Source organism: Lipotes vexillifer, unplaced genomic scaffold, assembly GCF_000442215.2.
Source record: "Lipotes vexillifer unplaced genomic scaffold, Lipotes_vexillifer_v1.1 scaffold153, whole genome shotgun sequence".
NCBI lineage: Eukaryota > Metazoa > Chordata > Mammalia > Artiodactyla > Lipotidae > Lipotes > Lipotes vexillifer.
In genome coordinates, this window is record NW_006774670.1 from 4954161 (window position 1) to 4969044 (window position 14884).

Consider the following 14884-nt stretch of genomic DNA (forward strand, 5'->3'; position numbering starts at 1 on the left):
AATAATAAACAGATAAATTGGAACTTGATTATATTTCCCTAAGCGTTAAAAGACTGATAATGCCCAGATATGTCAAAGTTGTGGGGAAACATGCTCACATACTACACTGCTAATAAAAGTAAAAATTGGGGGTGGGGAGAGGGGGAAGATGGCGGAAGAGTAAGACGCAGAGATCATCTTCTGACCCACAGATACATCAGAAATACATCTACATGTGGAACAACTACAGAACACCTACTGAACTCTGGCACAAGACCTCAGACCTCCCAAAAGGCAAGAAACTCCCCCACGTACCTGGGTAGGGCAAAAGTAAAAAGTATAAAAAGAGATAAAAGAATAGGGACGGAACCTGCACCAGTGGGAGGGAGCCGTAAAGGAGGAAAGGTTTCCACACACTAGAAGCCCCTTCCTTCATGGGCAGAGACTACGGGTGGCGGAGTGGGGGAGCTTCGGAGCCGCGGAGGGGAGCGCAGCCACAGGGGTGCGGAGGGCAAAGCTGGGAGACTCCCGCACAGAGGATCGGTGCCGACCAGCACTCAACAGCCCGAGAGGCTTGTCTGCTCACCCGCCAGGGCGGGCGTGGGCTGGGAGCTGAGGCTCGCGCTTCGGTTGGAGCGCAGAGAGAGGGCTGGTAGCGTGAACACAGCCTGAAGGGGTTAGTGCACCACGGCTAACGGGGAGGGAGTCCGGAAAAAAGTCTGGACCTGCTGAAGAGGCAAGAGACTTTTTCTTCCCTCTTTGTTTCCTGGTGCGCGGGGAGAGTGGATTAAGAGCGCTGCTTAAAGGAGCTCCAGAGACGGGCGCGAGCCGCGGCTAACAGCACGGACCCCAGAGACGGGCATGAGACGCTAAGGCTGCTGCTGCCGCCACGAAGAAGCCTCTGTGCGAGCACAGGTCACTCTCCGCACCTCCCCTCCCGGGAGCCTGTGCAGCCCGCCACTGCCAGGGTCCCGCGATCCAGGCACAACTTCCCCGGGAGAACGCACAGCGCGCCTCAGGCTGGGGCAACGTCACGCCGGCCTCTGCCGCCGCAGGCTCGCCCTGCACTCCGTACCCTTCCCTCCCCCCGGACGGAGTGAGCCAGAGTCCCCGAATCAGCGGCTCCTTTAACCCCGTCCTGTCTGAGCGAAGAACAGACGCCATCCAGCGACCTACACGCAGAGGCGGGGCCAAATCCAAAGCACTGCCAATCTTCAGCATTGTTGCCACCTTTCCTCAAGTAATTCTTCCTATTCACAACCCCTTTCTTTTCCTTTCCCTTTATGCTACCCTACTGTCCCACTCCCCATGCCCTTATACTCTGATGGCAGCTGAAAAATTAAATTACAGCATCCTGATCTAACTCAATATACATTAAAAATCTAAACTTTCGGAAAAGAATTTACATCAGAATGAAAGCGATTCTACTCACACCTTTTTAGGGATTATCTCCAGTGTGAGCAGCCATCTGCTGTATGAACATTTAAGAACCAAAGGTCACCAATTTGACTTTATAGTGTGACTTCACCTTACTCTTAATTAACATTCCCTGCCTGGTATTCCAGGTCTTCGAAGACTAGTGACTAATCGAACTCCCAAATAATGGATCTAGACATCACTTTTACCTGCAAAGAATAATTCTTGCTGAGTATATTAGTAAGGAACAAATTTTTAAGTTTACTTTTATAATCTTAGCAAAGGGAAGTCCTTCCAAGCAGAACATCAAGGCTTGAAACCACCCATAAAGAAAGACACATTTGACTGCATAAAAATAAAACAAAAGATGCCATAAACAAAGTTAAAATATAAGCAACTAACATGAAAAGATCTACAACATGTTATATATGAGGGCTCCTACAAATAAATAAAAAATAACCCAGTAGAAAAATGAGTAAAAGCTACCAGTAGACAAATTATAAAGAAATGCAAATAACCAACAAACATAACAAAAGATGCTCAACTTCACAAATAATAAACAGATAAATTGGAACTTGATTATATTTCCCTAAGCGTTAAAAGACTGATAATGCCCAGATATGTCAAAGTTGTGGGGAAACATGCTCACATACTACACTGCTAATAAAAGTAAAAATTGGGGGTGGGGAGAGGGGGAAGATGGCGGAAGAGTAAGACGCAGAGATCATCTTCTGACCCACAGATACATCAGAAATACATCTACATGTGGAACAACTACAGAACACCTACTGAACTCTGGCACAAGACCTCAGACCTCCCAAAAGGCAAGAAACTCCCCCACGTACCTGGGTAGGGCAAAAGTAAAAAGTATAAAAAGAGATAAAAGAATAGGGACGGAACCTGCACCAGTGGGAGGGAGCCGTAAAGGAGGAAAGGTTTCCACACACTAGAAGCCCCTTCCTTCATGGGCAGAGACTACGGGTGGCGGAGTGGGGGAGCTTCGGAGCCGCGGAGGGGAGCGCAGCCACAGGGGTGCGGAGGGCAAAGCTGGGAGACTCCCGCACAGAGGATCGGTGCCGACCAGCACTCAACAGCCCGAGAGGCTTGTCTGCTCACCCGCCAGGGCGGGCGTGGGCTGGGAGCTGAGGCTCGCGCTTCGGTTGGAGCGCAGAGAGAGGGCTGGTAGCGTGAACACAGCCTGAAGGGGTTAGTGCACCACGGCTAACGGGGAGGGAGTCCGGAAAAAAGTCTGGACCTGCTGAAGAGGCAAGAGACTTTTTCTTCCCTCTTTGTTTCCTGGTGCGCGGGGAGAGTGGATTAAGAGCGCTGCTTAAAGGAGCTCCAGAGACGGGCGCGAGCCGCGGCTAACAGCACGGACCCCAGAGACGGGCATGAGACGCTAAGGCTGCTGCTGCCGCCACGAAGAAGCCTCTGTGCGAGCACAGGTCACTCTCCGCACCTCCCCTCCCGGGAGCCTGTGCAGCCCGCCACTGCCAGGGTCCCGCGATCCAGGCACAACTTCCCCGGGAGAACGCACAGCGCGCCTCAGGCTGGGGCAACGTCACGCCGGCCTCTGCCGCCGCAGGCTCGCCCTGCACTCCGTACCCTTCCCTCCCCCCGGACGGAGTGAGCCAGAGTCCCCGAATCAGCGGCTCCTTTAACCCCGTCCTGTCTGAGCGAAGAACAGACGCCATCCAGCGACCTACACGCAGAGGCGGGGCCAAATCCAAAGCGGAGCCCCGGGAGCTGCGGGAACAAAGAAGAGAAAGGGAAATCTCTCCCAGCAGCCTCAGAAGCAGCGGATTTAAAGCTCCACAATCAGCTTGATGTACCCTGCATCTGTGTAATACCTGAATAGACAACGAATCATCCCAAATTGAGGAGGTGGACTTTGAGAGCAAGATTTATTATTTTTTCTCGGTTTCCTCTTTTTGCCAGTGTGTATGTGTATGCTTCTGTGTGAGATTTTGTCTGTATAGCTTTGCTTTCACCATTTGTCCTAGGGTTCCATCCGTCCGTTTTTTTTTTTACTTTAAAAAAAATTTTTTTTCTTAATAATTATTTTTTTATTTTAATTATTTTATTTTACCTTACTTTATTTTCTTTTATCCTCTTTCTTTCTTTCTTTATACTTTTTCTCCCTTTTATTCTGAGCCGTGTGGATGAAAGGCTCTTGGTGCTGCAGCCAGGAGTCACTGCTGTGCCTCTCAGGTGGGAGAGCCAACTTCAAGACACTGGTCCACAAGAGACCTCCCAGCTCCACGTAATATCAAACGGCGAAAATCTCCCAGAGATCTCCATCTCAATACCAACATCCAGTTTCACTCAACGACCAGCAAGCTACAGTGCTGGACACCCTATGCCAAACAACTAGCAAGACAGGAACACACCCCCACCCATTAGCACAGAGGCTGCCTAAAATCATAATAAGTCCACAGACACCCCAAAACACACCACCAAACGTGGACCTGCCCACCAGAAAGACAAGATCCAGCCTCATCCATCAGAACACAGGCACTAGTCCCCTCCACCAGGAAGCCTTCACAACCCGCTGAACCAACTTTAGCCACTGGGGACAGACACCAAAAACAACGGGAACTACGAACCTGCAGCCTGCAAAAAGGAGATCCCAAACACAGTAAGATAAGCAAAATGAGAAGACAGAACAACACACAGCAGATGAAGGAACAAGATAAAAACCTACCAGACCTAACAAATGAAGAGGAAATAGGCAGTCTACCTGAAAAAGAATTCAGAATAATGACAGTAAAAGAATTCAGAATAATGACAGTAAAGATGATCCAAAATCTTGTAAATAGAATAGAGAATATGCAAGAAACATTTAACAAGGACCTAGAGGAACTAAAGATGAAATAAGCAGCGATGAACAACACAATAAATGAAATTAAAAATACTCTAAAAGGGATCAATAGCAGAATAACTGAGGCAGAAGAACGGATAAGTGACCTGGAAGATAAAATAATGGAAATAACTACTGCAGAGCAGAATAAAGAAAAAAGAATGAAAAGAACAGAGGACAGTCTCAGAGACCTCTGGGACAACATTAAACACACCAACATTCTAATTATAGGGGTTCCAGAAGAAGAAGAGAAAAAGAAAGGGACAGAGAAAATATTTGAAGAGATCAATATACATATCTATAATTACCTTAAATGTAAATGGACTAAATGCTCCCACCAAAAGACACAGACTGGCTGAATGGATACAAAAACAAGACCCATATATATGCTGTCTACAAGAGACCCACTTCAGACCTAGAGACACATAGACTGAAAGTGAGGGGATGGAAAAGGATATTCCATGCAAATGGAAAACAAAAGAAAGCTGGAGTAGCAATTCTCATATCAGACAAAATAGACTTTAAAATAAAGACTATTAGAAGAGACAAAGAAGGAAACTACATAATGATCAAGGGATCGATCCAAGAAGAAGATATAACAATTGTAAATATTTATGCACCCAACATAGGAGCACCTCAATACATAAGGCAAATACTAACAGCCATAAAAGGAGAAATCGACAGTAACACATTCATAGTAGGGGACTTTAACACCCCACTTTCACCAATGGACAGATCATCCAAAATGAAAATAAATAAGGAAACACAAGTTTTAAATGATACATTAAACAAGATGGACTTAATTGATATTTATAGGACATTCCATCCAAAACAAACAGAATACACATTTTTCTCAAGTGCTCATGGAATATTCTCCAGGACTGAGCATATCTTGGGTCACAAATCAAGCCTTGGTAAACTTAAGAAAATTGAAATTGTATCAAGTATCTTTTCTGACCACAACACTATAAGACTAGATATCAATTACAGGAAAAGACCTGTAAAAAATACAAACACATGGAGGCTAAACAATACACTACTTAATAACGAAGTGATCACTGAAGAAATCAAAGAGGAAATCAAAAAATACCCAAAAACAAATGACAATGGAGACACGATGACCCAAAACCTATGGGATGCAGCAAAAGCAGTTCTAAGAGGGACGTTTAGAGCAATACAATCCTACCTTAACAAAACAGGAAGCATCTTGAATAAACAACCTAACCTTGCGCCTAAAGCAATTAGAGAAAGAAGAACAAAAAAAACCCAAAGTTAGCAGAAGGAAAGAAATCATAAAAATCAGATCAGAAATAAATGAAAAAGAAATGAAGGAAACGATAGCAAAGATCATTAAAACTAAAAGGTGGTTCTTTGAGAAGATAAACAAAATTGATAAACCATTAGCCAGACTCATCAAGAAAAAAAGGGAGAAGACTCAAATCAATAGAATTAGAAATGAAGAAGGACAAGTAACAACTGACCCTGCAGAAATACAAAGGATCATGAGGGATTACTACAAGCAACTCTATGCCAATAAAATGGACAAACTGGAAGAAATGGACAAATTCTTAGAAATGCACAACCTGCCAAGACTGAATCAGGAAGACATAGAAAATATGAACAGACCAAACACAAGCAATGAAATTGAAACTGTGATTAAAAATCTTCCAACAAACAAAAGCCCAGGACCAGATGGCTTCACAGGCGAATTCTATCAAACATGTAGAGAAGAGCTAACACCTATCCTTCTCAAACTCTTCCAAAATATAGCAGAGGGAGGAACACTCCCAAACTCATTCTACGAGGCCACCATCACCCTGATACCAAAACCAGACAAGGATGTCACAAAGAAAAAAAACTACAAGCCAATATCACTGATGAATATAGATGCAAAAATCCTCAACAAAATACTAGCAAATAGAATACAACAGCACATTAAAAGGATCATACACCACAATCAAGTGGGATTTATTCCAGGAATGCAAGGATTGTTCAATATATGCAAATCAATCAATGTGATACATCATATTAACAAATTGAAGGAGAAAAACCATATGATCATCTCAATAGATGCAGAAAAACCTTTTGACAAAATTCAACACCCATTTATGATAAAAACCCTCCAGAAAGTAGGCATAGAGGGAACTTTCCTCAACATGATAAAGGCCATATATGACAAACCCACAGCCAATATCGTCCTCAATGGTAAAAATCTGAAAGCATTTCCACTAAGATCAGGAACAAGACAAGGCTGCCCACTCTCACCACTCTTATTCAACATAGTTTGGAAGTTCCAGTCACAGCAATCAGAGAAGAAAAGGAAATAAAAGGAATCCAAATCGGAAAAGAAGAAGTAAAGCTGTCACTGTTTGCAGATGACATGATACTATACACAGGGAATCCTAAACTAAAGACCAGAAAACTACTAGAGCTAATCAATGAATTTGGTAAAGTAGCAGGACACAAAATTAATGCACAGAAATCTCTTTCATTCCTATACACTAATGATAAAAATCTGAAAGTGAAATCAAGAAAACACTCCCATTTACCATTGCAACAAAAAGAATAAAATATCTAGGAATAAACCTACCTAAGGAGACAAAAGACCTGTATGCAGAAAATTATAAGACACTGATGAAAGAAATTAAAGATGATACAAACAGATGGAGAGATATACCATGTTCTTGGATTGGAAGAATCAACATTGTGAAAATGACTCTACTACCCAAAGCAATCTATAGATTCAATGCAATCCCTATCAAACTACCACTGGCATTTTTCACAGAACTAGAACAAAAAATTTCACAATTTGTATGGAAACACAAAAGACCCCGAATAGCCAAAGCAATCTTGAGAACAAAAAATGGAGCTGGAGGAATCAGGCTGCCTGACTTCAGACTATACTACAAAGCTACAGTAATCAAGACAGTATGGTACTGGCACAAAAACAGAAAGATAGATCAATGGAATAGGATAGAAAGCCCAGAGATAAACCCATGCACATATGGTCACCTTATCTTTGATAAAGGTGGCAGGAATATACAGTGGAGAAAGGACAGCCTCTTCAATAAGTGGTGCTGGGAAAACTGGACAGGTACATGTAAAAGTATGAGATTAGATCACTCCCTAACACCATACACAAAAATAAGCTCAAAATGGATTAAAGACCTAAATGTAAGGCCAGAAACTATCAAACTCTTAGAGGAAAACATAGGCAGAACACTCTATGACATAAATCACAGCAAGATCCTTCTTGACCCATCTCCTAGAGTAATGGAGATAAAAACAAAAATAAACAAATGGGACCTAATGAAACTTCAAAGCTTTTGCACAGCAAAGGAAACCATAAACAAGACCAAAAGACAGCCCTCAGAATGGGAGAAAATATTTGCAAATGAATCAACTGACAAAGGATTAATCTCCAAAATTTACAGGCAGCTCATGCAGCTCAATAACAAAAAAACAAACAACCCAATCCAAAAATGGGCAGAAGACCTAAATAGACATTTCTCCAAAGAAGATATACAGACTGCCAACAAACACATGAAAGAATGCTCAACATCATTAATCATTAGAGAAATGCAAATCAAAACTACAATGAGATATCATCTCACACCAGTCAGAATGGCCATCATCAAAAAATCTAGAAACAATAAATGCTGGAGAGGGTGTGGAGAAAAGGGAACACTCTTGCACTGCTGGTGGGAATGTAAACTGATATAGCCACCATGGAGAATAGTATGGAGGTTCCTTAAAAAACTACAAATAGAACTACCATATGACCTAGCAATCCCACTACTGGGCATATACCCTGAGAAAACCATAATTCAAAAAGAGTCATGTACCACAATGTTCATTGCAGCTCTATTTACGATAGCCAGGAGATGGAAACAACCTAAGTGTCCATCATCGGATGAATGGATAAAGATGTGGCACATATATACAATGGAATATTACTCAGCCATAAAAAGAAACGAAATTGAGCTATTTGTAATGAGGTGGATGGACCTAGAGTCTGTCATACAGAGTGAAGTAAGTCAGAAAGAGAAAGACAAATACCGTATGCTAACACATATATATGGAATTTAAGGAAAAAAATGTCATGAAGAACCTGGGGTAAGACAGGAATAAAGACACAGGCCTACTAGAGAATGGGCTTGAGGATATGGGGAGGGGGAAGGGTAAGCTGTGACAAAGTGAGAGAGTGGCATGGACGTATATACCCTACCAAACATAAAATAGATAGCTAGTGGGAAGCAGCCGCATAGCACAGGGAGATCAGCTCGGTGCTTTGTGACCACCTAGAGGGGTGGGATAGGGAGGGTGGGAGGGAGGGAGACGCAAGAAGGAAGAGATATGGGAACATATGTATAACTGACTGACTTTGTTATAAAGCAGAAACTAACACACCATTGTAAAGCAATTTTACTCCAATAAAGATGTAAACAAAAAAGTGCTATACGGAAATAAACTTTCAGTCATTCTTACAGTTAAAAAAAAAAAAGTAATAGTTGGTATAACCTTTCCAAGACAGTCTAACAATATCTATCAAAATTTTAAATGTGCATACCCTTTGTCCCAGTAATTTCATTTCTAAAGGAAATGGTAAAAGAAATAGTTTTATTTCGAGAACCAAAAGACAGTAGTAATTCACTCTTCTTACTTTCTTTTTTAATAGTTACTAATTGAACAGGTCAGTTCAAATAAGACAAAAGATTTAGGCAAAAATCACATAAAAATTAAAACAAATTTTAGCACACACAGCTAATAGTAACAAGTAAGTTTTTCACACTTTTACTTACAGCTACTGGACGTAGATTTATCTCTTCTGATGATTCTGTGAGGTATAAAGGCAAATAGAATGATTTATCTCCATTTTATAGGTAAGTATGTGGAATTAAGTCAGACAAAAAAAAGCTTTTTGTCAGTTTTGCCACTTACTTCCAGACACTTGGGATAAATTACTTAACTTCTCTGGCCCTTAGTTTCCTCGTAATGCCACTTACTCCACAGGATTCCTGTGGGGATTAGAAGAGATGGCACAACAGAATGGAACCTGGTCCTCTGACTTCAAATCCCTTTCATAGTTCTCTACTTGACCATGACTGCTCCCTCATAGTTTTACCATAATTCTAAGGATCTATGCAAAAGAAGCCATACTCCACAACTAGCAATATGGCCTTTCCATTCTCATTATTCCTGATACATTTGATCCTTGTGTGACTACAGGCAGGCACTTAGGACACAAACATGAAAATGCCCTCATGAGGCTACCTGGGAGATAAATTAGTATATAAAGAATTAAATACAAAACAGTGCTAAGTACAGAGCTAAATCACAAAATTGTAAGAGTATCAGGAGCCCCTAACAGAGAGCCTCAGGGACAGTTGACCAAAAGAAGCAACACCTGAAATGGGTCCCAAAATGATTAGTAGGAGATACTTTTGATAGTCATAGTAATCTGAGTTTGAAAACATTGCTGTAAGTTCCATACAGCAGGCCTGTCTAGCTTACTCACCTCTGTATCTCAAGTACAGGGCCAGCACCTCAGATAAGCAGATGCTTAATTAATAATGGTTGAACACATGAGTGGTTATTCCTAAGGTCACTGACCTTCACACCTGGGCTCAGAAAGAGACGTTCTTAATTATGTAAAATGAAATTCATGGTAAATTTGTTTTTAAAGATTGTGTATTTACTTGAGATTTTTTGCCACCACTTTACCTATTGCACTCTGTTTTAAGAAACTTTAAGTGGGTATTAACACTTGTGTATTATTACTTCTATCATATGGTACTCTCTTGTCATATTACAATATTGTGGCTACAAAAAGCAAAACACTTTCACTTTTAGTATAATACTTCCTCTTCTTCAGGGCTTTTTCCTGAAGCCTATTAATGGCTCTCCATGAACCCTAAGTTAAAAACTTCTGATTCACATATTCACACTGCAGAAGCTAACTCACATCCATCTTAATGTCAGTACCACTTAAAAACACACTGCTACCTCCTAAATCTTGTCTCGACTCAAGACCTCTGAGCTCCATATCCATGTAGCCAATAGTCTGTCATCTCCACCTCTACCAAATGCCCCAAAGGTGCCTCCAACTCATAATGTCCAAAACTAAGCCCATATTTTGGAGGCTTGCTTCTCTCTCTTTATTTCCCACCTCAATGCATAGCACCACCATTCACCAAAAACAGAAAAATTAGCACTGTTTTTCCTCCTCATTCTGACCCTCCACCTAATCAACCAACCCAACCTAATCTCCCAAATACTGCTGTCTTCTTTCCTCTATTTCTGTTGCCAGTGCCCTGATTTAGGGCTTCATTTATTTACTTTTTTAACAAACCCTTAAATAGGACTTACTCTGTGCCAGACAATGATTTAAACACTTAAAAAAATTAATTTAATCCACAGAACAAATCTATGACATTCCTTAACTTTAATTCACAGATGAAAAAACTGTGAATGACAAGGAATTTTCTAGTAAAAGTTTTGAAATTTAAATGCTCTTAAGTGTAAGCAAAAAAAAAAGATTTATTGCACTCTCCTACCCTAAGGTGTAACTAACAATTCTACAACACTATTAAAGAGAAGCATCGCCTATCAGGCAACCCAAATGCAATTTTAATATGCATAAGTCAAGACAAAGTACCAGACCTTGCTGGTACTCAAAAAAATCATCCATTTTTTAGAATTTTCTAACTTGGTTGATTATAAATCTATTAATAGAAATGAAAAAAAATTTTTTTGCAGTAAATAATCCTAAACCTGTGCAAAGTAAGCCATCATAATGACCTTTTAACTTTAAAAAGTCAAAATACAAAAGCTGATATATATCTACTTTGAAGTATAATCAAACAGCTCTAATAACTTTTTTCCACTGCTAATGGGCTCAACCAACCAAAAAGTTATATGTGCCTACCAAAAATGCAAAGAGAAAGCAAATCATGCCACCGTGTTCACTTACTTTGACGAGTACAGGATTTTATGCAAAATAAGTACTGCAGTGCTCTGTGGGGTAGCTACCAAAATATTACATTTTGGCTTTACTTCTCTATTTTGAAAGTAAAGAAATATAAATATTTCTGATTAATATTTTTAAGTCCTCCACCAAATCCACAAGCAGAAATTGATTATCACCAACACACTTGACAAAACCTATCCAAATGTAAAAATCTTTTATCTTTAAAACCACTTAAATGCAAAATGATACATCTGACTAACACTGTATATTGATAGCAGCACAGAAGAGACAAATGAAATAATTTTAAAATAGTTAAAATTATATTATACTTTAAAAACAACAGGTAAGTTGTTGGAATGTAGTCCCTTAAGGTCAGGAAGAAGACAGATCCTTCTTGCCACTCCTATTCAACACTGTGGCAAAAAAAAAAAAAAAAACTAATTAGGCAAAAAATAAATTATAAAAGGGGCATATAGATTGGACAGGAAGAAGAAAAATTATATTTATTTGCCGATGAAATTATCTTAAATGGAGAAAATCCTAAGGAATTCACTAGAAAACTATTAGAACTACAAAATGAGTTCTCCAAGGTTGCATGACACAAGATCAATATACTAAAACCAATTATATTTCTATACTTTTGCAATGAACAATCCAGAAGTGAAATTAAGAAAAGAATTCTAGGACTTCCCTGGTGGCACAGTGGTTAAGAATCCGCCTGCCAATGCAGGGGACATGGGTTCGGGAAGATCCCATATGCCGCGGAGCAACTAAGCCCGTGCACCACAACTACTGAGCCAGCGCTCTAGAGCCCACAAGCCACAGCTACTGAGCCCAGGTGCCACAACTACTGAAGCCCGCGCACCTAGAGCCCGTGCTCCCCAACAAAAGAAGCCACTGCAATGAGAAGCCCGTGCACCGCAACGAAGAGTAGCTCCCGCTCGCCACAACTAGAGAAAGCCCACGCACAGCAACAAAAACCCAACACATTATAAAAAGGTGACAACACTGCTCCGGGAGAGCATTCGCATAGTAAACTACAATGTGAAAGGTCTCCCCCAGAATGCTGCAATGAAGCAGCTTAGATGTAGTCAGACTCTCTTTGACAGCTCTTCAAAAAGGCTTTCCCTTAAGTCTCATGCATGTTTAATTCAAACTTATGCATATTTTCAATAAATAACTATGCCAGCCAATGAATTATATATGTTGATTTCTTAAAAACGGCATCTTTCAAGTTTTATTCACATTCTGAGCAAACAATTAAATCCTCATAGCAATTCAAATCATTTACATGGCTACTTTTTATTCTGTTTATTTTAATTTCATTTCGATTCCTTTAATAGACATTATATTCACATGGTTCAAAAATTCAAAAGGGTAAAATGTCTCCCTCCCACCGTGCCTCTCAGACACACATTTCCCATCTTTGGAGGCAACAAATGTTATCAGTTAGTTCCTTGTGTATCCTTCACATCTTCAAGCAAAATAGGCATATTCTTTTCTCTCCTTTTCTACATAAAGTGGTAGCATACTTTACATATTGTCCTGCACCTTCTTTTTTCACTTGGCAACTGTTTCACATCAGGGCACAAAGTTTTCTTTTTTTAATGGTTGCATAGTATTCCATTTTGTGAATATACAGTATTTTATTCCTTTGATAACTTTAATTGGAAAAGATTTGAGAAAAAGATGCAGCTCCCAGGGCAGGAGTTGCTAACCCTGCACCTGTAGAAGGGCTTCAGAAGATATGTGAATCCCCTAAAATGGTGTGTATGTATCCATATGTATTTCTGTGGGCAGAAAACTTGCATACCATTCACCACAACATCAAAGAAAGCTGTGACCCAAGCAAAAGTTAAGAACTACTGTACAATATAACTTGTGCATAGGTGTTCAATAAACATAGGTTGAACAGAATTCTGGTCTAGGATTCTGCTAATTTTTGTACTACAAGACAGAAGGACTAAATTAAACACTAATATAATCCAAAACTCTTATGTGCTTTATAGAACCTTTTCCCCATTTCTTTTCTGAGAAGGGCTTTATTTTTCATATGCACTATGAACAGGAGTACTAAGAGGGAAAAGAATCAATCATGTAAAGTACCTGAATAATCAAAAGTTGAATAAGCTGTTGTTCACCATAACTGACAACATCAGAGGCATCTTTGATGTCCCTTAAAACTCTTTGTAATGTTCCATAGAGTCCTTCCTGAGAAAATTAGATCATTAGTAACGTAGTTGTATATTTCCTACCACATGCCAGGCAACAGAATAGAAGCTTTACATTTATTATCTTGTTTAATCCTCAAGACTATCACTTAAGGCAGCTATATTTCCCCCCTTTTACAGGTAAGGAAACAGAGGATTTAAGAGGTTAAAGTTAAGATATTTACTTAATCAGAACCACTTAACCATTAAATGGCAGAGCAAGACCAAAACACTGCCTCACTCTCACCTTCAAGACTCCAAATCTCATGAACTTTACACAATTACCATAGTGCCTGAAGTCCAAAATGCAATTCTGATCATTATAGGGAGGTGGTATAATGTAGTGGTCAGAAAAACCTAGGTTCTAATTCTAGCTCAACCATTTATTAGTTATATCACAAATTGTTCAAACTCTAAAAGCCTCCTCTGCCATCTGTAAAACTGGATTGCTGTGAGGTTTAAATGAAAAAAGGTATGTAAAACAAACAGCCCGCATATCCACCTGAAGAAGATACTTGTTACAAGGTGGCTATTATCATCATTTCATTCTTCTCTGAGAAGAAACACGAAGGGCTGTAAGGTTTCCCAATTTGGCATAAAATTCCACACACACAGCTCAGAATGTTGGCACTGTGACAGACAAATAAGCTGACTGAAGATAAAATGACTGAAAAAAGTATGTCTGATTATTAAGTAGATTCTGGCTTAATGGACCATCATAAATTGTCCTTTAAATTAAAATATTTCAAACACATACTTGTATCTATTGCCATTCCAGTATAAACGTCTGTTTTGACGCCTGCATAATTATTTCACTATCTACTTAAAGGATTTATGCAGAATTATGCACTGAGGGGTTTTTTCTAAAGATTACTTTTAACATCAGGTGATAAGCGATGACAGCTGTCAAATGTATTACAGCTGTTTCTACCAGGTTTTTTGTTTTGTTTTTTTCCGGGTAAACAGTGTTATCCCTTTGATTTCTATGAACTCATCTAAACAAAACAAAACATCCTTTCCATGCCATCGATTTCAAAACGGCTCTGTGATGAGCATTTCGCTGAGCTGTTAATCATGAAAGTTGAAGGCCTAAGACTTTTTCATTAGAAAGGAAAGTCTGTTACATTCTTCTCCTTCGAGACCCAAAGCCTAAACTCAACGCTTTAGGCAGGACTAAAACCGAGGTTCGAGGCAACACTGAACAGGAAAAGCAACTGTACCGCTGAGCCCCCAAAATCACCTTCATTACTCCCTTCCCCCAAGAGTGGAAAAAAGTTAAAATTGCTGCGCAGCACCAAGAGCCCTGCGCGCTGGCTGCGGCTGAGAGCTGAAGCCCGCGGTGCAAGGAAAGCTGTGAGACCAGTGCCCAGTTTGTGGCCCCTTTCTTGCCTTCGCTCCCCTCCGAAGCCACGCATCGCGGTCCTCCCCGACCCTCCATGCCAGGAATGC

The 14884-nt window shown here is 40.4% G+C and overlaps 1 protein-coding gene across 1 annotated transcript in view; it reads right to left on the bottom strand.

The window, feature by feature from the left end:
* RFC1 (replication factor C subunit 1) overlaps nucleotides 1–14850 on the bottom strand; it is an 84218-nt gene extending 69368 nt beyond the window's left edge. The window contains exons 1-2 of the mRNA XM_007449429.1: nucleotides 14656–14850; nucleotides 13332–13436 (exon numbers count right to left, since the gene is read on the bottom strand). Coding sequence (XP_007449491.1) covers nucleotides 13332–13436; nucleotides 14656–14850 — 300 coding nt within the window. The remainder of the gene's footprint in view (nucleotides 1–13331; nucleotides 13437–14655) is intronic.
* Nucleotides 14851–14884: the final 34 nt, after the last annotated feature.